This window comes from Panicum virgatum, chromosome 7K (assembly GCF_016808335.1).
Source record: "Panicum virgatum strain AP13 chromosome 7K, P.virgatum_v5, whole genome shotgun sequence".
Taxonomy (NCBI): Eukaryota; Viridiplantae; Streptophyta; class Magnoliopsida; order Poales; family Poaceae; genus Panicum; species Panicum virgatum.
Window position 1 is genome coordinate 36,925,664 of NC_053142.1, and position 21,905 is coordinate 36,947,568.

The window sequence follows — 21,905 nt, forward strand, 5'->3', positions numbered from 1 at the left end:
AAGGTTTGACTTTGAAAAAGTCTAAATGTAGGTATATTCTTGGATATAGATAGCCAAATAGGCTGGGTTAAATGGGCCGCACCAGGCACGACACGAAAAAACACGACCCTAACCTAGTCCAGCCCACGACCAATAGGGTTAGGGCCGACCCGACACGATGGATAGGGTCGGGTCTGGGTCGGAACTCCGACCCATAGTGTTGACCCTGACCCGATCCGACCCGACTAATTATGCGGCCTGGCCCATATAACATCTCTTTCTCACTTCCCATCCCCCTCTCCTCATTTCCCCTCTCTCTCCCTTATCTTCTCGTACTGGCAGCCGCCCGTCGTCTCATCCCCACTGCCCCTTCCCCTACCCCGCCGATGGAGGCCGGCAGCAAGCCAGGGCGCGGCGGAGGCCGGCAGCCAACCCTAGCGGGGGGGGGGGGGGCACGGGCAGCAAGCGACGCGCAGGCTGGGAGCGGCAGCAGGCGCGCGGGGAGGAGGGGATGGCCACGGCGGAGGTTGCGGCCAGCACGGCGGCCGAGGACGACGGCCGGCATGCACGGTCCAGGATGGCGGCCGGCGCAGGAGGCGTGGCGGAGCTCGGTGGGCGCCGGGGCCTAGGCGCGGGAGGCAGGCAAGCAGGCGGGGCCGCTGGCCAGTGTGTGCTCCTCCTTGACTCCTTCGGCGCCTCTCACCGCCGCCGCCGACCATCGGGCTCGGGTCGGCACGAGCACAGCGAGTCGACCGTGCCTATCGTGCCGGCACGACACGACAACACGCACATAGGGTCGTGTCTGGGTTCGCGGCCAGACACACAGTGCCAGCACGGCACGGCACGACTAACCAATCGTGTCTAGTCGTGTCGTGCCTGTTAGGGTTAGGGTCGGGCCGTGCCATGCCGGCCCAATTGTCCATCTATATTCTTGGACGGATGGAGTATTTCCTGCTAATGGCTTCTGAGATATTTAGTTCTGTTAATATAAAGCTACTCCCGCAGTTTTTTTATAATCTATAACATTGTAAGGTAATCTTTTAAACTCACCATGATGATTATTTTGTCGTCGTATATAATTTTCATGCTATTAAACTGCATAATTTCAAAGAATTGATTGGTACTGAACGTTGGAACTATTTGACTTGCGACAACTTTATAATTTAGAGATCGACGCGTACACCAGCCTAGCGTTCTATGCTCTCCGGAGCCCGATGACCGGAACGACGATACTCCCTTTTCCGAGATAAAAAACACGGTGATGATTGCTGTTGCTGCCGTCTCGATCGGCTGGGTGACTCATCAACGTCGATGATATGATTATGTGGGTGACGTGATCCACTAATTCCATGGGATCGTTTTTTTTTTACACTAATTCCATGGGACCGATGGAAGGGAGTACAATACACGCGCCGTGGATACGAAGAGGGAATAAAAGACGAGCAAGGCCGGCACATTACAACAGGTTGACCTGCCTGCCCCGGCCCCCTGATCGACCTGACCTCCTCTTGTTGAGTCTTGACACTCCGATAAGCGCGACCAAATTAAAGTTTCTGACGAGGTCGCGAGTGCGGTCGCATATTTTCTCGCCTATATTCTCCTATGCGCCGGGTTTGGCCGTATCGCCGGGGACAAGCCCCCCGCGCGCCGAAGCCATCCTCTCCGCGCCCCGGGAATAAGACCTCGATCACGTATGCCAGAAGTCTCGGCATATTCCTGGCTTGAGAACCTCCGCGGGAGGCGAGGCTACCTGACAAGGACCCAGGATCATCAGGGCACCCGATTGGAGCGCGCACGGCCGGCCGCGGCAGTGGCAGACTGCTGGCACTGGCAGTGGCAGTCAGCCGATCGATCGCTAGCTGTCTCGGTTCGTCCGTCTCTTAACCTCCATGATGATGAGCTCGTCCTGACCTGTTCTTCATCAGTTGGAACGAGGGAGCAGCAGCTCCTGAGACCGAGAGCTAGCCGGGGTCCGACGATGGCGGCCGCCGGGGCCGAGGGGAAGGCGTCGCTCCTGGAGCTGGTGCGCTACGCCGACGCGCGGGACCGGTGCCTCATGGCGCTCGGCGCGCTGGGCAGCTTCGGCGACGGCATGATGCAGCCGCTCTCCATGCTCGTGCTCGCCGACATCGTCAACAGCTACGGCGGCGCCGGGACCGCCGGCAGCGCGCTCAGCTCCGCCGCCGTCGACAAGGTAATAATAAAACAAAAAAAAAGAACTCTGCCGCGTTCCCGGCGCGGACAGCTCTATGCCATGGCACCAACCAAAGCCTGCTGACCTTGCGAACACTTGCAGTTCGCGCTCCGGCTGCTGTACGTCGCGGTCGCGGTGGGCGCCTGCGCGTTTCTAGGTGAGCAGCAAACCGTGCCGGTGGCCGTTACTCTTTTTTTTCTTCTTCTTTTTTGACGAGCCACAGCAGTTGCGTCTTTCACCCGTGCAAGTTTTACCAAAATGTTGTTCGTCGAAACGTAGAGGGGCTGTGCTGGACGCGGACGGCGGAGCGGCAGGCGTCGAGGATGCGGCGCCTCTACCTGGAGGCCGTCCTGCGTCAGCAGGTGGAGTTCTTCGACGCGCCCGCGGCGCCGTCGTCCTCGCAGGGCGCCACCACGTTCCGCGTCATCTCCACCATCTCCGACGACGCAGACACCATCCAGGACTTCCTCGCCGAGAAGCTGCCGAACGTCTTGGCCAACATGACGCTCTTCTTCGGCGGGCTGGCCGTCGCCTTCGTCTTCGCGTGGCGGCTGGCGCTGGCGGGCCTCCCGTTCACGGCCCTTTTCGTGGCCCCGAGCTTGGTCCTCGGCAAGCGGCTCGCCGCCGCGGCCGGGGAGGCCCGCGCGGCGTACGAGGAGGCCGGCGGCGTCGCCGAGCAGGCCGTGGCGTCCATCCGGACCGTGGCGTCGTGCCGCGCGGAGCGCCGGACTCTGGAGCGGTTCGGGCGCGCGCTGGCGCGGAGCACGGCGCTCGGCGTCAAGCAGGGGCTCATCAAGGGCGCCGTCATCGGGAGCATGGGGGTCATCTACGCCGTCTGGTCCTTCCTGTCCTGGCTCGGCAGCGTCCTCGTCATCCGCTTCCACGCGCAGGGCGGCCACGTCTTCGTCGCCTCCATCTGCATCGTCCTCTCCGGAATGTAAGCGCGCCAGCTCTGAGCTTTTTTTTCAGGAGAAATGGAGAATCAAAGAGTGCACTGAAGTTGATCCGCCCATAGAATAACAATGCTCTCATGCTCTGAGCTTTCTTAGGTCCATCATGATGGCGCTGCCGAACCTGCGCTACTTCGTCGACGCCGCGACGGCGGCGGCGCGGATGCGCGAGATGATCGACAGGCTCCAGCCTCTGAAGGGGGAGGGCAAGAAGGGCGCCACCAGGGAGAGCGTCAGGGGCCAGATCGTGTTCAGGGACGTGCGCTTCTCATACCCGTCGAGGCCGGACACGCGGGTGCTCGACGGCGTGAGCCTGACGGTCGCGGCGGGCGCCACCGTCGGCCTCGTCGGCGGCAGCGGCTCTGGCAAGTCCACCGTCATCTCCCTGCTGCAGAGGTTCTACAGCCCCGACTCCGGCGAGATACTGCTGGACGGCTACGACATCGCCGCGCTCAACGCGGAGTGGCTCCGGAGCCAGATCGGGCTGGTGAGCCAGGAGCCCGTGCTGTTCGCCACCTCCATCAGGGAGAACATTCTGTTCGGCGACGAGGCGGCGTCGCTTAAGCTGGTCGTCGCCGCGGCGAAGATGGCCAACGCACACGACTTCATCATCAAATTGCCCCATGGGTATGAAACAAATGTAAGTAAGTGTGGCATCTTCAAATCAAAATTACAGCTACAAATTGGGCAATTATTCAGCGTACTGACCATGCTCTGGCGGATGCTTGTCTTTTCCGGTGCAGGTCGGGCAGTTCGGGACGCAGCTGTCAGGCGGGCAGAAGCAGCGCATCGCCATCGCCCGCGCCCTCATCCGGCACCCCAGGATCCTGCTCCTGGACGAGGCGACCAGCGCGCTGGACTCGGAGTCGGAGCGCGCGGTGCAGGACGCGCTGGACCGGGCGTCCGTGGGGCGGACGACCGTCGTCGTGGCGCACCGCCTGTCCACGATCCGCAAGGCCGACATGATCGCGGTGCTCGACGCCGGCCGCGTGGTGGAGCGCGGCACGCACGACGAGCTCGTCGCCGCCGCTGGCATGGACGGCGGCGGCGGCGGCGGCGTCTACGCCCGGATGGCGCGCCTGCAGAACGCGTCCGTGGCCGTGGCGAGAGAGGAGCAGCGCCAGCGCGCGGTGGAAGTCGAGTCGGACAGCAGCATGGTGTCGTTCCGCAGTGTCGAGATCATGTCGCTGCCCAGCGACTTCCATCCAAGCCCGGCGCCGTCGTTCCGGTCGGTCGAACGCTCCGTGGACATGGAAGACGACGAGCTCGCCGGCCACGACACCGCTCGCCGCCGCAAGCCCTCGCAGCTCCGCCTGCTCAAGATGAATCGGCCGGAGTGGAAGCAGGCTCTTCTCGGGTGCGCCGGCGCTGTCGTATTCGGCGCCGTGCTGCCGCTGTACTCGTACAGCCTCGGCTCGTTGCCGGAGGTGTACTTCCTCGGTGACAATGACCTCATCCGCTCGAAGACCAGGTAGATTAATTGCAATGTGTTGATCAGTGCTCGTCGGCGTGTGATGGAATTGCCAGTGACGTTTATTTGTCTGGACACCGAGCAGGTTGTACTCCCTTGTCTTCTTCGGCATCGCCGTCGTCTGCATCACGTCGAACATCGTGCAGCACTACAACTTTGCCGTCATGGGCGAGCGCCTGACCGAGCGCGTCCGGGCACAGATGCTCGCCAAGATCCTGTCCTTCGAGGTCGGGTGGTTCGACGAGAAGGAGAACTCGAGCGCGGCGGTCAGCGCGCGTCTGGCCACGCAGGCGACCAAGGTCCGGTCCCTCGTCGGCGACCGCATGTGCCTCCTGTTGCAGGCGGCCGCCAACGCGGCGCTGGGCTTCTCCCTGGCGCTCGCCGTGTCGTGGCGGCTCGCCGTCGTCATGATGGCGATACAGCCGCTGATCATCGCGAGCTTCTACTTCAAGAAGGTGGTCATGTCGGCCATGTCCAGGAAGGCCAAGAAGGCGCAGGTGCGGGGGAGCCAGCTCGCGGGCGAGGCCGTGGTGAACCACCGGACCATCACCGCCTTCTCGTCGCAGCGGCGGATGCTCCGCCTGTACGAGGCCGCGCAGGAGGGGCCCAGGAAGGACAGCAGGGCGCAGTCGTGGATCTCCGGCGCCTGCCTCTCCCTGTGCCAGTTCAGCAACACGGCCACCATGGCGCTCGCGCTGTGGTACGGCGGCAGGCTCATGGCCAGGGGGCTCATCACGCCCACGCACCTGTTCCAGGTGTTCTTCATGCTCATGACCATGGGAAGGGTGATCGCCGACGCCGGGAGCCTGACCTCCGACCTAGCCAAGGGCGGCGACGCCGTGCGGTCCGTCCTCGACACGCTGGACCGCGAGCCGTTGATCAAGGACGACGGCGACAGCAAACAGAAGCGGCAGGAGATCAAAGGCGCCATCGCGTTCAGGAACGTGCACTTCAGCTACCCGACCCGGCCGGAGGTGGCCGTGCTCGACGGGTTCACCCTGGAGATAGGCGCCGGGAAGACGGTGGCGCTCGTCGGGCCGAGCGGGTCAGGCAAGTCCACGGTGATCGCCCTGATCGAGCGCTTCTACGACGCGCAGAAGGGCTCGGTCCTGGTCGACGGCCGGGACATCAGGAGCTACAGCCTGGCGCACCTCCGCTCGCACATCGCGCTCGTCAGCCAGGAGCCGGCGCTCTTCTCCGGCACCATCCGCGACAACATCGCGTACGGCGAGGAGCACGCCACCGAGGACGAGGTCACCGCCGCCGCCAAGCTCGCCAACGCCCACGAGTTCATCAGGTATACAGCTGATTCCGCCGGCCGGCGTGCTGCCCGCAAGACCTCCCCGCTGTTCTTCATCTGAAAAACTTGTTTGATTCTTCCGGCGGCGCGGCAGCGGGATGGAGGGCGGCTACGACGCGCGCGTCGGGGAGCGAGGGGCGCAGCTGTCGGGCGGGCAGCGGCAGCGGATCGCGCTGGCGCGGGCGGTGCTCAAGAACGCGAGGGTGCTGCTGCTGGACGAGGCGACGAGCGCGCTGGACACCGTGTCGGAGCGGCTGGTGCAGGACGCCGTGGAGCGGATGCTGCGGGGGAGGACGTGCGTGGTCGTGGCGCACCGCCTCGCCACGGTGCAGAAGGCGGACACGATCGCGGTGGTGAAGGACGGGAAGGTGGCGGAGAGAGGGCGCCACGGCGAGCTCATCGCCGCCGGCCGCGGAGGGACGTACTACAACCTGATCAAGCTGCAGCACGGCAGGTCACCCTGCCTTAGTCCAATGTAACGCAACTTTTTTTTTTGTTTTATGCACAAAAAAACACGTCTCTACTTTCTTTGGACTGTAACAATTTTCAAACCGCGATCGATCGACGAGCTGCGGCGGCGTAGTGCAGCAGGGTTACGAGCCTGGTGACCGTCTCGCTGGCCCGCGCTGCTGGATAAGCTGGATCTCCGAATAACGCCAGCTGAACTCCGCCGCGATCAGCACGCGCCTCGTCATCTCCCCGGACCTCCCGGAGATCCTCCCGATGCATGGCCCGCTCGCGTCTGCAGCATGGCTGGCGGCCGGGGGGGGGGGGGGGGGGGGGGGGGCACGAGCTCGCCGAACCCGACATGGCCGCCGCCGCCAAGAGCTCCACGCCGAGCCACCACCCCGGCCCCAATCCGCTATAGTTAACCTCAAAAACAGGTTGCCCTCGTCTCCCTGGTGCTGTTCCCCTCTTTCTCCCCCACTGCTGGCGAGCTCCCTCGCCGGATTTCGTCTCAACCACGGCAGCTCCGGTCAAGGACTTAATTGTGAGCCCCCAATTCTTTGTAGGGTTATTAGTGCAACAACTCAGGTACCCCGCCTTAAAAAACAGTTTTGACTCTCAAACTCAGATAGCTAGTCTATTGGAAGAAGAACAGAAATAGAGAGGTAATCTTAGCTATTTAACTAGCTAAATAGAAATACAGAGAGTAAGATTTAACTAAGGTCCTGTTTAGTTCTAATTTTTTTTTCATAGTACCCGTTATATCGAATGTTCGGACACATGTATAGAGCATTAAATGCAATTGAAAAAAATAACTAATTACACAGTCTAACTGATTAGGAGGAGATGAATCTTCTAAGACTAATTAGTCCATGATTGGACATTATTTGTCAAGTAACAACGAAATATACTACAATACCAAAACAACTTTTCACCAACTAAATACGACCTAATTTCTTGAAGTTGCTCTTTTAGCCCTATTAGTGTAATCTAGGGCTAAACTTTAGCACCCCTATTTTACGACATCCAAACACCCCCGTTTCAGTTTTACTAGAACTAACGCGCGGCGTTGCCGCGCTTTGGCGTTTGCTAGGCCAGTGATTACCATGAGGCTTCATAATACTCCCTCCGTTCGGTTATAAGCTACGTATTACCTCTGAAAAAGTATTCGGAAGTAATTTTCGTATTTGCTTTGCCAACTGTTTTTTTCACACCGAGCGAGGCCGCGTCTGTTGGGTTCCGTGTGCGTTAATGCTTTGTACATATCTGTCAATAGTTTTGATGATAAATAGAATTTGACTTGGTAGGAAATATTGAGAAAGAAATGTTTCATAATCTTGTACAATTTGCCCCTATATTCATTCTCTCTCACGTAGTTGTTGTGAATATGTAATTTATTTTACAAAGTTTTATTGGATGTTCAGTAAATGTGTAATGTATAGTGAAATAACATCTAAGAAATTTAATAATAATGTTGATAGATGCAGCAACATAATGGATTTCACAATATAAATGGATTTCACAACATAATGGTTGATAGAAGAGACAGCTCAGGTCCTTAAATGTTGCCAATTTCAGAAATATAATGTAAGACTTGTGCTGTCAGTTTTGGTAGTAGTGATATATCATTTTCAGATAAGAAGCCAACCTATTCAGGATTATTGGATGAAAATTTTTTTTACTACCCAACTCAACTGATTCATAATCATTGAATATAAGGAAGTGTAATTCACAACTTGGATTTGTAGATCATTCCTGAAAATGTACACACTTCATTTTGTTTTATTTGCACTATACAAAATATATATACATAGATTGGAAGAAGAAGTATGCCCATTTCATTTCTCAGTTGTACACCTCATAAAGGCTTATTTCATTTTTCATCTCCACATTTTGTTTTGGCCGATTCATATATGGATAGGATGTGGCACGAAATGATATTTGCAAAGCTACCAAATATTAGCATCTATCACTAAAATCTGTACATTTGCACAGAGGATAGCACTTCGGTAGCACTCAGAAAAAAAATGAGAATTTAGCTGACTTATTCAGAACCTAGTATATACAAAAAGCAATCAGGAAAATTCAGAGATAGTTTGGACATGTTCTTGTTAGTTTGGACAGGTTCTTGTCATAGATCATGCGACTTATGCAAGTATTCCATTGGATCACAATGTCATCGTGTTGAGCAGCAGCCAAGCTGCCAAAGCACCGCATAGTTGTTGCATTATTGCATTTGGTTGATATATTTTTGGAGTGAACATGGCATGTTCTAGAATTCCGGTGCGGATACAGGTAGAACAGTAGGCCTGTTTTATATAAGTGCAAGTCTGACTGTTCAGCATGTTGATGTATTCATCCATAAGATAATTGGATATTGCAACATTACACTATCTAATGCACAATACTAAATCAGAAGATCAACATAATAACACTTTTGTATCAATTCAACCATGAGATTTGTCTGCGCCAATGAAAGGAATAAAATTGACAATTCATAATATTAAATCAGTAACATAAAATAAACAGCAGAACAAAATAAAATTGATATAAAAGTAATCACCACATTATTTCCTTGCATGTAGGATAAAAGGTAGGATAAAATTTCTGAACCTGAAAGGATCTAATAAAGCACAAATAGGTTATCCAATACACAAATTGGATTTATATTTATGTTCTGAGCAAGGGGGGAGAGGAGGTATTGACTTACTGGATGCAAGTGCTTGACATCCTCTGCAAGCAATGAAAGCATGGAATTGTTTGTCATCAGTATCAACTGCAAGCTTGTTGGAACAATCATCTATGTCAAAATTAGTAGTCGATATCAATGCAAGTTGAAACTTTTAATCAGTAAGACAACATCAAATCAACAATTATACCGACTGCTGCTTGGGCATTTTCTCGAACAGCTAACCTACACTCCATATGTCATTTGAGTCAGCCTCCACCCCACGGGTGTGCCATAGCTGCACCTCCTGGAGGCCATGTGTGCATCCTCTCAGTCTGCAGCACTGCAAAGGGAAGAATTAGACACAAGTCCACGACCAATCAATAGTCCAAAATTATTATCTTGCTGCAGCCAATACTGAAACAACGTGGGATTATTTTTTCTTTTAGCAACCACACCTTAGTCAATCAATAAGTGATCTATTGTTTCTGAACATTAGATATCTGTTGTTGATTGGATAGTAAAGCTTCTTGATCAAGCTCTAGGCAAAATTAAGCATTCTATCAAACACCTGGTGGGTAGACAGTATCGTAGACCTGGAGGATGCCATTGATGATAAGATTGACATCATGCTCCAGTGGATTGTAGCTGGCAACTGCATAGGAATTGCGGCAACAAAGATGATGCACTGAAGTAAATTCAGTAACCCGCATGCTAATATAGATGATGCAGAAGTTTACTTCAGATATGCTCACTCGCTTCCCTTCGATTCCCTAGTGAACCACTAAGCAAGCAAGTGCAGAGTAGGTAGCAGACATGCGTGGAGGGGATCGTTTTACTTGCGGGGCGAGGCGATTGCAGTGGTTGCACCAGGGGGCGTAGAATTCAACGAAGAGGCAGTCCATGGCGCGCACCACTGCATCAAAGTTGCTCTCGTTTAGCTCCACCACCGTCCCGTCCCGGGGGATCTCGAGCTCCGCCGACTCCTCTCCAACTCCGTCTATTCGGGATGGGACAAGCTCAGCCGGGGCTGGGGTGCGCGGTGATGCCGCTCCTGGGTTGGGCGGCACATTGGGGACAGCCAAAGCCACAACAGCGGCGATGCGGTGGGGGCAGCATGTCGAGGTAGGGCTTCGGGGGCGCCTCAGTAGCGATGGGGCAGCGCATCAGGGCGATGACGCGACAGCGGAGGTCGTCGGGGAGGCGGCTTGTCTTGTCGACTCCTTCGATGTCGCGGGGGCCGGGGCGACGAAGCAAGAGAGGGCGGTGGCGGCGGAGATGGGCTGCGCAGTGGGGTTGGAGATCTAGACGGGAGGTCGTCTTGCGGAGCTCCACCGCCGGCATCGCTCCGCTTCCTTTCTGAGCCTCCCACGCTCCTACGAATGTTACGCATCGTGCAGCGGAGCAGATGGAGGACTTTGGTTCCCAGGTCCACGCAACCTGACGGCGGTGGCGGTGGCGGCGTGGGGCACGGTGAAGGAGTGCTGGATCTCGTTGTGGTTGGACTGCGGGTTGTTTTTAGAACATCTAAGGGTTTTTTCGCAAAATTACCAGAGAGAGGAGGTGGGACCACGGGTTGATTTTACTTAGAGTTCAAGGGGTTTTTCGAAAACAATCGGAAAAGGCACGATCTCGGTCATCTGCCTGGCCGATCCGACGGCCGGGAATAGCCGACGACGTGGCTCAATCACAGCTCAGGGAATAACCCAGGTTTCGATTCTTAAAGATTTCTCTCACAGAGTACAATAGCACCAGCAAAAAAAAAAGCATGGTGTCTTGCTAATCCATATGCACCGCGCCCGGCCTCGGCGAGCTACCAACCTACGAGCGGCCGGACAAGACAGACCTGGCGGAGCCGCCCGCCCGTGCCGCGGCGCCCCGGAGGAACGCGACCATCGCCTCGCTCTCGGCGATCACCTGCTTGTCGGCGCCGGGCCTGGTGATGGGCGGGAAGAAGAGCCAGAACGCCGTCACGCCGACGAACGCCAGCGTGAGCGGCGTGGCCAGCGCGCGCGGCCACCGCCGGCGCACGGCCCACCACTCCTCCGCCACCGCGCACGCCCCGTGCAGCGCGAAGAAGGCGGCCGCCTCCCCCGTGGGCGGCCGCAGCGTGAGGTACGAGAACATGACCTCGTGCATCAGGCCGGACACGGCGAAGGCCGCCAGCACCCCCGCGGGGGCGCCGAGGCGCGCGCGCACGGGGCGGAACACGCACTGCCGGAGCAGCGCCGGCACGGAGAGGTTCCACCGCCGGCCCCAGAAGTCCCGCAGCGACGCCGACAGGTAGGGCCTGTCGAACTGCGGCTCCAGGTGCAGGCCCAGCAGCGCGCGCGCCGCCGCCGCGGCCGCCGCCAGGACGAGCTCCAGCGCGAGGTATATGTGCACGGAGTAGAGCGCGAGCAGGGCGTAGCGGTGCATCCGCTCCTCGTGCCGGTACAGCGGCACGATCGCCGCGAGCAGCGCGGCCATGGCGGCGGACTCGGCGAGCCCGAGGCCCGGGCGCCCCGCGGCCGCCGCGGTGGCCCCGGGGTCCCGCAGCGTGACGGGGAGCGTGGCGACGGCGGCGAAGGCCGGCAGCGGGAGGGACGGGTGGAGCGGGCCCTGGCCGGAGGCGAGGAGCAGGAGCCGGAACTCGGCGACCCAGGCGAGGAAGAAGGCGGAGATGGCGCGCAGGTGGAGCGCGCGGAACGCGAGCGGGGGCAGAGGGAGGAACGCGAGCACCGGGAGGAGCGCGGTGAGGCGGGGCAGGCCCGGGCGGAGCCGGCGCGCGGCGAAGCCGGCGTAGGCCATGCACGCGGTCACCGCGGCCACGACGGCCGCGAGGCTGCCCAGGTCGCCGCCGGGCACCATTCTCGACGGGGTCAAGGTCGGTCAACCACGAGCGACTACGAGCATGTGCGGTGCGGCGGCTGGTGGGCTGCCGTGGAGGAGTAGGAGCCGAGGGTCGCGCGGGGTCGATCCGTCCGGGAGCAGGAGCGCGCGCCCGAGATCTGAATCTGATGGGGAAATCTGTAATGGCGTCTCCGTGGGAGCTACCCCACCTGTCACTGTCAGTTTGTGGTCGCACAGAAGCGAGGGGGTTCGTTTCAGCATCGCGTTCGTGTCAATTTTAGAACCCTTCATGGCTGTATTTGAGCCACCAGCTATGCTTTTTTGATTCCCCATATGCAAATTGATTCGATAAGTGAGAAATTTTATGCCTAGAGTATGTGATTCAAAGTTACTTTATCCCATCTTAAATATAGGTCAATTAAAGTTTTGCTCTAAGTCAAACGTATTTAATTTTGGCTATCAACATCGCGTCAGTTTTAATTTTGACCTACTAACATCTAAAACTTTGAATGGATTTTTTTTCGAAACGAGGCACATCCCAAATTCCATTTCATGAACGGAATTACAGAATTTGTATTACAGCAAAAGGCTAGAAGGGCAGAGGGGGGAGGGAACCCTAGAAGGTCCCCGCCTGACTTTCACGCTGGGGAGTTTCAGCAAGAGGAGGCCTAGCGCTAGGATTCTTATGTAGCCGACAGAAGTAGGAGTAAGTAGCATTATTACGGACCAGTCAAAGCCACAGTGCGACAAAACACCTGGAGCCTAGATCAAAAGAAATAAGCAGGAGAGAGCAATGTCTTCACTCCTCCTCTTCCTCATCAGCTGTCGATGTGCGTGGGGCCAGAAGTAGATTCTGGGTCGCCCTCTTTTGTTGCGCCATCACTCGGTGAGTACAAGCTAGAAGAGTCTTGACTCCCTCCAGTAATCCTACCTGCAGTTCCTCCTTATGTAAACCTGTCCAATATTTCAAAAAGACACAAGCATGAATGAGGATTTCAGTCGGATGTCGAATCACTTTGTTATCAAAAACCATTTTGTTTCTACATTTCCATATTGCCCAGCGTTGCGAAACCAAAATGGTGTACAACTTTCCCATCAAGCAACCAGACTTCAATCCATTGTTTGTATTGATTGTAGTTATCAGGCACATTTGAAGCCTGAAAGCAGGAACCAACCATCCCCCAGATACAACTGGCCACAGGGCACTAAAAGAATAGATGGTCCACAGATTCACTTTGATCACAGAAGACACTGGAAGGATTTCCCTGCCATTTCCTCCTTATTAGATTGTCTTTGGTCAAAATAGCATTTTTTTTCTAGTAGCCAAGTGAAAATCTTGACTTTGTATGGAATTTTTGCTTTCCAAATGTGTTTTGATCGATCTTTGGTCTGATGGGTCAAGTGATCATAAACACTTTTAGTAGTGAAGATCTTTTTAACCCCCTATTTCCGGCTTATCTCATCTGGTTGTTGTTTAAAATTGAAGGAGAAAGTAGCATTGATTATCTCCATCCATTCTTCGAACATTGAAGGAGGTAGCCATATGTCAAATGGCACTCTTCCATTTTTTTCCAAAACATTGTGAACTGTAATATTTTTATCCTGACACCAATTAAAAAGTACTGGGTGAAGCAAACATAGAGGTTTATTTTGTAACCAAGCATCACTAATCCAAACTTTGAATGGATTAATAACATGAATAGATCAAATACCATGTCAGTCTTAAATTTGACTATCAACATCTAAAACTTTGAATGGATGAGTATCAGAATTTTAATTTCGACTCTCATGTTATTAATCTGTCCAAAGCTTCAGATATTGATGGCTAAAGTTAAATCTATTTGGATATGAAAAAAAAGAGATGGGCTTATATCTTTTATCAAGAAAGTAAAAATTCGGCAGAATAGATATTTTAGTTCCTCAACTTTGTATGTAAATTTGCAATCCACTTCGTTATTCCAAGTTCGTTATTCCACCTGGATGATAATGAATCCGACCCCATGTAGACAGAGCATCATATGAAAAAGAATCCGGATAATATCGCTGTACTTAATTAAATTTGCGATCCACTTCGTTATTCCAAGCTCCCAACGAAGACATCCATCGTGACACGTACTGATACAATCACAAACTAACCACAGCACAGTGTTTTCAGCCGGCCCTGCCTCACCCGTAGCATCGGATGGGGTCGCTGCACCCCTTCCTGGCGGACTGGCCGCCCTTTTCCAGGTACTGCTGGTGGTAGTCCTCGGCGGGGTAGAACCGCCGCGCCGGCAGGACCTCGGTGACGATGGTGGCGTCCTTCCACTCCTTCTGCTTCTCCGCCAGCGACTCCCGCGCCAGCCTCTCCTGCTCCGCCGTGTAGTAGTAGATCCCCGACCTGTACTGCGTCCCGACGTCGTTGCCCTGACCAGGTTCGGATGAACGCACAGGCAGGCCAAAACAATCAGTACACTGTGCAAACACTGTCAGGAAAGGAAAGGAGAGGAGATGTCGCCATCGTCCTACTGAGATGTGCCAACCATCTCTCCTCGTCAACAAAATGTGGGTGGGAAGCAGCAAGTTGTAGACGATGGAGATGCCTTGATCAAGAAAAAATGGACAGATTTCATGGCATCGATCAGCTGCAGATTTTAAATTGACGTTTTATGATGCTCTGTCTACATGATAATGATAGATGCTGACTCTTCCTACAGGATCGATATTTTTTGAAAATTCAGAGATCGATATTTTAGAGCAGAGAGAGATCCCTGAAATGTTTTAGGGTGCCGGAAGGCGCAACTTGGCGCATTGTACGCGGCGGAATTGGAAAGCAAAGGTCATACATGGTAGAACCCGTTCCAGGTTCATTGAACCTCGCAACGAGTTGCAGCGGGGCCCATCGAGCCCCGCTACGCCGGCGACAGAGATCGCCTCGGCCGGCCGGCGCCGGAGATGAAGAAACGCGCGCGCACCTGTCTGTTGAGCGTGGTGGGGTTGTGCTTGGCCCAGAAGACGTCGAGGAGGGCGCCGTAGGGGCAGGCCTCGGGGTCGTAGTGCACGCGCACCACCTCGGCGTGCCCCGTGCCGCCGCCGCAGACGTCGCGGTAGGTGGGCGCGTGGCGGCGGCCCTGCGAGTAGCCCACCTCCGTGCGCGCCACGCCGGGGAGCCGCTGGTACACCAGCTCCACGCTCCAGAAGCACCCCGCGGCGAACTGCGCCAGCGCCAGGCCCTCGCCGGCCGGCGCGTCCGCGTCCGGCGCCAGCGCCGGGCTCGCCGCGCCGCCGGTGGACATGGAGGCCCCCGTGGTCGGCAGGATCTGTCTGGGTGTTGGCGGTGGGGATGGAGGAGGACTTCGTCAAGGCTTGGCGATGGAGATTAATCGCGTCCCCACCCGTACCATCTGATGGCTTTGTATATAGCCGGTTCTGCAGCTGTTTTTTTTTTTGCCTCCCAAATTTTGGTTCTTGCCTTTTCATTTTCCGCGGGGCCCGCGTTGGGTGTCAGGGGTGACGTTTGGCGGCTTGCTCGCAGACAAGATCCGGGTGGTCGGATCTGTGATAAATTTGTGGCCCACGGTGTGTGCAGTGTGCTTGAAAATTGAAATGTTGCCTTCACTCCACCGAAAAGCCGCAGGAAAAACACGTGCAGGAACTGACAAGGCTGAGAAAATCGGTTCAGCCCAACACACATCTGGAGTACATCTAAAATGCACGAGTAGACAGCCCACATCGTTCACGGCCCACAACACGGTGTCGCATGGACGCAGGGAGTACGTACTTGCACAATGGATCAACGTGCAGCGGTAGTGTAGTACTGTGGTCGGTTGATCATATCTATCTCCACTCTGATCTGCACTTGGGACTGAGGTCTACTTGGCCACGTCGCTTATTGAGTTGCACGAAATACAGTAGCAGCTAGCAGCTAGCGAGCAGGGTAGCTAATTGTACACGTCGGATGAACAATCACTTGCTACAGTAGCTTGTACGCTAGCTAGCTAATTTTATTTATTTGTGGACGTACGTGTTCTGGGCTAGTTGCCCATCGAATCAAGGAACGGCGTGCACTTGGGCCCGGGGTATCCGTGGAACAGGTCGAGGCAGCGGTAGCGGGGCGGGTCCGCCCCCGCCAGCTCGCACTCGCTGCAGTTGCTCGGGCACGCCTCCACCTCGTCGGCGCAGCGGCAGTCGGGGATGTACGCCCGGGTGCAGACGGCGGCGTCGCAGCAGTCCCACGGCCTCGGCGTGCATACGGGCGGCTCGAGCAGGCTCACGACCCAGTCGCGGCACACGTAGCCGCCGCCGTCGCCCGGCGCCGCCTCGCACCGGCTGCAGGCCGCGGGGCACTCGGCCGACACGTCGTTGCACTGCCACCGCGGCGGCCGGAAGTCCGGGTCCCGCACGACGAAGTCGCAGCACTCCCACGGCCGGTCGCCGCCGCTGGTGGGGAGACGGATGATGGCGCCGGCGTGGGAGGGCCTCGCGGCGGCGGCCGCGGCGAGGCCGCCGGCGACGAGGAGAGCGAGGACGGCGGCGCCCATGCCGTTGGTCGTCATCTCGATCTCAGCTGCTCCTCGCTGAAGAAGTTGAGCTGTGGCTTGTTGCGCTGATGCCATCGCCCGGCGCGCGGTATATGAAGGCCCGTGCAGCCAATCGCAGCGGGACGAGTGGTCGAGTGGGCCAATACGCATGCGTTGTCGATCCTATCCTATCCTCGGAGACGGACACGGTTGCATTGCATGTGTGGTCACTCCTCGTGCTACTTCCTGTGCACGAGCAGAACCAAGTGCCACCGCGCGCATGAGACACACACACGCCTCGTATGGGACAAAACAGTTGCTTTACACACATACAGTAGCACGTTTATGACATGCATGTGCTGCTGTACGGACGGACGCGGACGCAAAGTTGCAGCCACGGCGTGGCGTGCAGTTCATCCACCCCCCACTCGTTCCCCTTCCTCACCGGCGGCCAACTAACGCGCTGCCTCACCAGTTTCTTCTCCTCTTTGCTGCTCACTTTTGCTAGAGTTTTCCTTTGATCTGGTGCTTGGTCGGTGGTGGCATGTATGCCGGAACCTGCGGCTGCATGCTTGGGCCATGTTTGGTTTGGGGGTGAAAAAATTTCGCAATTTTTTTTACCTTTGACCACTAATTTAGAGTGTTAAATAAAATTTAATTACAAAACTATCTGTAGGACTCCTAGTAAATTCGCGAGACTAAGCTAACGAGGCCTTCGATCGTACGATTAGAAAATGATTATTGTAGCATTACTGAAGCAAATTATAAATTAATTATCGTCATTAGATTCGTCGTGAAAAATTACATTCATTTTTAAAAAAGTTTTACAAACAGACTACATTTAGTACTCCATATATATTCTCTTTTCGAAAAAAAATTACTATAGAAACCAAACATTGCCGAACCGTTTTGCCCCATTGACAAGTCGCCGTCTCTCTCGGACTATGTGCGTGGGGTAGAGCTGGGACTTGGGCCGTGCCGTGCCGGTCCAGCCCGGCCCTCTCGTGCCTCGTGCCGTGTCGGGTTTAAATTTTTAGGCACGATCGGCACATCGTGCCGTGCCGTGCTGGTACGATAAGTCTATTATCAAGCCCAAGCACGGCCCATGGCACGCCAGCACGCCTTCGTGCCGTGCCGGCTCAAGCACGGCCCTCCGGATACTTGCAATTGGATTTATATGCATCGATATAGAGATATTATTATTGTAATTAGAAAGCACATAAACTATCCATGGTATGAAAATTACATGATTTTTTTGAATGAATAATATTTTCTTTCATGATTATTGTTAATTAGAAAGGAAGATTAACTGTCATAATAGAATTCCAGAACTCCTTGGAATGGAGATGCACCGAGTTCGGCTGAGAAAAAGAACTCAATGTTCAAGAATCAGCCGAATCTCGAGGACGAGATTTTTTAAGGGGTAGATCTGTAACAGTCCAAAATCTCACACAAATAAATTTTTTTAAATTCAAAATTTATTTTCAAAATCTAATTTCAAGCCTGTTGAGCTCATCTTTCTTTGTTTGAAAAATCCCTCACAAGTTTAAATTATCTAATTTCTTTTTAACAACTATGATCGAATCACTGTGTTTCTCTCTTTATTTCTCTAATATCTCTCTGCACACGTGCATTCCCCCTCTCTCCATCAATTAGAGCCACCATCCAGAATATCTCGGCTCCAGTCCAAGGGATGGCATGCACCCACGAATCAGCCCAAACTCTTACTTCACCCGTACTCCCTCACTCTGTTCTTTTCTCACATTAATTCTCATCTCACTCCCTGCACACCCCTCTCTTTCTCTCTCACACGTCTCTTTCATACTCTCTCTCTCCGTCGGTGGTGCGGCGCCCCACTGATTTTTTTTTCTGCTCCACTGAGCAAGCAGGCAGCACACGCACATGCATTAGACACAGGTAGGCGGACAGCAGTGCAGCACTCACGCACACACCACAGAAGCCATTCACGGCGAGAAGCAGCATGCAGCATGCACCAATGCATGCCCTGATGCATGCACACTCCTGTTCACTCCAACCCAGCACACATGCATGCAATTAACTCTCTCCGTCGGTGCACACTCACGCATAGTACACAGCAAGCCTGAACTCCTCTTTAATGCCACCTCCATTTCTTTTTCTCCCACGTCACCTTCTTCTTGCGTCACCTTCTTCTTGATTTTTCTGCTCCAAATCCAAAAAAGTTAGCATGCAGCAGCAATCACTCTCTTTCGTTCTCTCTCTCACTCTCTCATTCTCTCTCTGTCGGCAGCTCTCTCTGACTCACTCCCTCTCTGTCGTGGACAAAGTCCACAAGGCAGCAGCAGTAGCACAGCACACCAGCTACTCTGATTTTTTTTCCACCGCAAGCCACGGAGCTCTTTTGCTCACTGCTCTTCTTCTCTCCACCGAGCAAACCAACATCTGTCGTTCCTCTCTCACCCATCGCAAGCACAGCAGCGCAGGCAAGCTAGCAGCTGGGAGCCGCCGCCCGCTGCTGCTCTCTCCTCTGTCCTTCCATCCCAGTGAAGCAAGCACCCTGTTCTCTCTTCTCTCCGTTGGTTTTCCATCGCAAGCAGCAAACCAAGCAAGCCCTTTCTTTTCTCTCCAAACGATGCCACCAGCAGCTCCCTTCCGCTCCATCCTTGCTCAAGTGGAGCAGCACAACGACGATGACCCCAAGCCCGGCGACCCCGACGTCCCCTCCATCTTTGAGCTGCCACGATGTTGCGCTGCTTGGGGACGGCACTCCCTCGGAGCAGCACAACCACCAGCTAGCAGCCTCGCTAACGAAGACGGCGGCCATGAGCGCGAAGAGGACGACGCCGACATGGATGCCGACGCCGAGTCACCGATGGCCACGACGAGCCGTACCGCGAGCTGTAGCCCCTTTCTTTTCTCTGTTCTACCGTTTTTTTGCAGGAGCCGAACGTCGTCGCCATCCGTTTCCTGTTGCCGCCTGACGCCATCGTGGCCCGGCTACGCCGGAGCTTCGCGAGCACCGCGGCATCAGCTATGCTGAATGCCGTGCACGCACACGCTCGGTGCAGCAGTGCCGGCCCCTTTATTTCCTTCTTGGCCACCACTGAGCACCCGCGGCCGCCGTGACCTCGGGTTGCCGAGCGCCCGCGCGTACGCGCCGAACACCACCTGAGTCGGGACCAAAAGGCCCTACCTTTGCCTCGCCATCGCCCACGTCCACCACCGCAGTCGTTGGCCGCCGCGAACCGGGATACCGGAGCTCGCATGTGTCGGAACTGATCAAAATGACCGTCTCCCCTCGCGCTCTCTGATGTTTACACGAAGGCAAGTAAGAGCACCTTACTAGTTTCTCTCGGTGGATGGAAACACGCGCACACACACTTGAGGAAAACAAATACAGGAACACAAACTCTGAGAGGATCACTAACTCACACAGAAACTCTTCTGTGCTGCACATCAGCACTGCACTTGTATTCACCTCCACACACACGCAGTACAAGTTGATTACACAGTTTAAATAAACACACTCCACACCACGTCCGGTCCCACCACATGGCCGAGCACTCGTGGCCTGACCACGCCTCTCTGCATGCAAGCCACACTTACTTGCATGCAGATCACCACTAACTAGTGCTAACAACTCGTACATGTTGAACAACAAGCTTCAGTCCACTGATGATGCATGCACCCACATTAACAAGCTGACCTCTTCCTGCTCCTGAACGTGCGCCACCTCACCGCCGCCCCGCCTAGCCGCTGCCTTGCCACCGTGCGCCGCGGACCTGGAGTGCCAGGACAATGCGAGCACGCGCGCCCGCTTCACCCTGGGCCAAAAGACCGAGCCTTTCGTCGCCACGTGCCAACATCCTGCTCAAGGCGCCCTCGCGGTGTCCCCTTTCGCTGAGCCCGCGACACGCGCGAACCGCACTCATGCATGTCGCGACACTGGCCCCACGATGAGACTGCACATCAATGTCCGGCAGCTTTCGGCGCCTCTCCGCACTGTGGCACCGTGATGCTTTGCCGCCCGCGCCGGCTTTGCCGTCTCGTCGTGCGTGTGGTGACAACGCCGCTCCTCGCTACAGCGTTGGATCTGTTCTTGCACCAGTACCCCATCACGCCGCTGTCGGCCACTGCCTCCTCTTGGTCTATAAAAGGGCGCATTCGCGTAGCTCCTCCATCACTCCCAACTCATTTCCAACCAACTCGGCCACCTTCCCAAACCTGGCTCACTCACCCTCTCGGTTCCACTAGAGCAAGGTTTTGCTCGTTGCTCTCTCTCCGACCACCCTTTAGGGGAAAATCTTGCGAGCTTGTCGTGCTCCTGGTAAGCACTGCATGCTATCTGGCCTAATTCATCTTCCTAAATTTATCTAAAATCTAACTCTAACTGTCTTTGTTAGTTTTATAATTTATAGAGTTCAGTTTATATTTATGTATGCTTTGTTTGTTTGATTTGTGACGCGTAATAGTCGCCGAGAATTCGTGAACAACGACGAGAAGAAGCCTGGAGTCCGGTGCTGCGGGATAGGAAGTTTGTACCGCAAGCAGAAGCCGGGAGTACGTACCGCGAGCACGAGGACTAGTACCGCGAGCCGGAAATCGAAACGCGTACCACGAGTTGAAATACCCGTTTGTTGAGCGAAGGCAAGTTCAATCCCATCCTTTGATGCATGTTTTGTCCTAATTTTTATAAACACAACCTATTGGCCTGTTTTACAAAACTGCATATGTTTTGCCTGCTGAAAACATGGTTGGATAGCCACCCCTTGATTTGTTATAACCATTCCTTGATCACCTAGATTAATGTGTGAATGTAATTTGTTTGGACGTTAATCGCTGCTAGAAGGCTTAGAACCTTAAACACAATATAACTTGTTTTATAAAAGGAAAAATGTGTGAGTGTGTGGAAAGGGAAAAATGTGGAATTTCGAAAGATGAGATTAGACGAGATGGATGGCATTTCTGTGTGAACTGCCGAACGATGTGGTCGTGCCTGTGTGGCAGAGCAAGGAAGAGAGATATCCATCTTGTCACAACTAAGGACCGAGTTGGTGTGTCATCTCACCTAACTCCACTATCGTGCAAACCACTCGACCGTTGAATGGGCAACGACTTAGCATAAACCCCACTAGTTAGTCTGATAGCCCTCAGGAGAGCTGAGAGCAACGGGTGATCAAGGAGAAGAGATTAGCTCTGTGTGACTTATGCCCCGGTTAAAACCTCTGTGATAGGTCGATGACCTCTTGGTGCATCCCGTGATGGCTAGTCAGGTCTAGCTAAGATGGGTAATGACTTTGCTGGGATCTGCACCGGCACTAAGGTGATCGAGTTGCGGTACCCCGCTTGTGGGTAAAGTTGCACACCTCTGCAGAGTTAAAAATCTATTCGAATAGCCGTGCCCACGGTACTGGGCGAGTTACGGTGTGGCCATGCAACTAGTGTTTATTCTGGGATGGGTTGGCGTGAGTTGTTTTGGAAAAGTGTCCGGCAGTTGTGCCGTGTGCTACGACGGATGAGGAGTCCGGTAGCAACTTAAAACTTGGATCCTGTGTGGGTCAACACTGTGTTATTCGGTGAAAGAAA

General features: G+C 54.7%; 4 protein-coding genes across 4 annotated transcripts; 1 reads left to right on the forward strand and 3 right to left on the reverse strand.

Annotated features, from left to right (window-relative positions):
- Positions 1-1,701: 1,701 nt before the first annotated feature.
- Positions 1,702-6,484, forward strand: LOC120641272 (putative multidrug resistance protein). Its single transcript, XM_039917317.1, has 7 exons — positions 1,702-2,173; positions 2,276-2,330; positions 2,453-3,110; positions 3,223-3,763; positions 3,867-4,594; positions 4,680-5,891; positions 5,989-6,484. The coding sequence occupies exons 1-7, from the start codon at positions 1,958-1,960 to the stop codon at positions 6,371-6,373; spliced, it is 3,795 nt and encodes a 1,264-aa protein (XP_039773251.1). The 5' UTR covers positions 1,702-1,957; the 3' UTR covers positions 6,374-6,484.
- Positions 6,485-7,143: 659 nt separating this feature from the next.
- On the reverse strand, positions 7,144-13,479 carry LOC120641273 (probable long-chain-alcohol O-fatty-acyltransferase 5). Its single transcript, XM_039917318.1, has 2 exons — positions 10,737-13,479; positions 7,144-7,391 (listed from the first exon to the last, which is right to left on the reverse strand). Exon 1 carries the CDS (start codon positions 11,857-11,859, stop codon positions 10,831-10,833), a length of 1,029 nt encoding a protein of 342 aa, XP_039773252.1. The 5' UTR covers positions 11,860-13,479; the 3' UTR covers positions 7,144-7,391; positions 10,737-10,830.
- A 379-nt stretch (positions 13,480-13,858) lies between these two features.
- On the reverse strand, positions 13,859-15,346 carry LOC120641275 (peptide methionine sulfoxide reductase A2-1-like). The gene is made up of 2 exons (XM_039917321.1): positions 14,796-15,346; positions 13,859-14,247 (listed from the first exon to the last, which is right to left on the reverse strand). Exons 1-2 carry the CDS (start codon positions 15,114-15,116, stop codon positions 14,008-14,010), a joined length of 561 nt encoding a protein of 186 aa, XP_039773255.1. The 5' UTR covers positions 15,117-15,346; the 3' UTR covers positions 13,859-14,007.
- A 68-nt stretch (positions 15,347-15,414) lies between these two features.
- Positions 15,415-16,451, reverse strand: LOC120641274 (Bowman-Birk type bran trypsin inhibitor-like). Its single transcript, XM_039917320.1, has one exon. The coding sequence runs from the start codon at positions 16,434-16,436 to the stop codon at positions 15,855-15,857; it is 582 nt and encodes a 193-aa protein (XP_039773254.1). The 5' UTR covers positions 16,437-16,451; the 3' UTR covers positions 15,415-15,854.
- Between the last annotated feature and the right edge of the window lie 5,454 nt (positions 16,452-21,905).

Bases quoted from the DNA above. Each gene is read 5' to 3' on its own strand.
- LOC120641273 (XM_039917318.1), bottom strand. From the start codon at position 11,859: ATGGTGCCCGGCGGCGACCTGGGCAGCCTCGCGGCCGTCGTGGCCGCG.
- LOC120641272 (XM_039917317.1), top strand. From the start codon at position 1,958: ATGGCGGCCGCCGGGGCCGAGGGGAAGGCGTCGCTCCTGGAGCTGGTG. The intron at 2,174-2,275 runs GTAATAATAAAA...GAACACTTGCAG, and splicing joins GCTCCGCCGCCGTCGACAAG to TTCGCGCTCCGGCTGCTGTA. The intron at 4,595-4,679 runs GTAGATTAATTG...GACACCGAGCAG, and splicing joins CTCATCCGCTCGAAGACCAG to GTTGTACTCCCTTGTCTTCT.
- LOC120641275 (XM_039917321.1), bottom strand. From the start codon at position 15,116: ATGTCCACCGGCGGCGCGGCGAGCCCGGCGCTGGCGCCGGACGCGGAC. The intron at 14,248-14,795 runs GTGCGCGCGCGT...GAACCTGGTCAG, and splicing joins CCACCACGCTCAACAGACAG to GGCAACGACGTCGGGACGCA.
- LOC120641274 (XM_039917320.1), bottom strand. From the start codon at position 16,436: ATGGCATCAGCGCAACAAGCCACAGCTCAACTTCTTCAGCGAGGAGCA.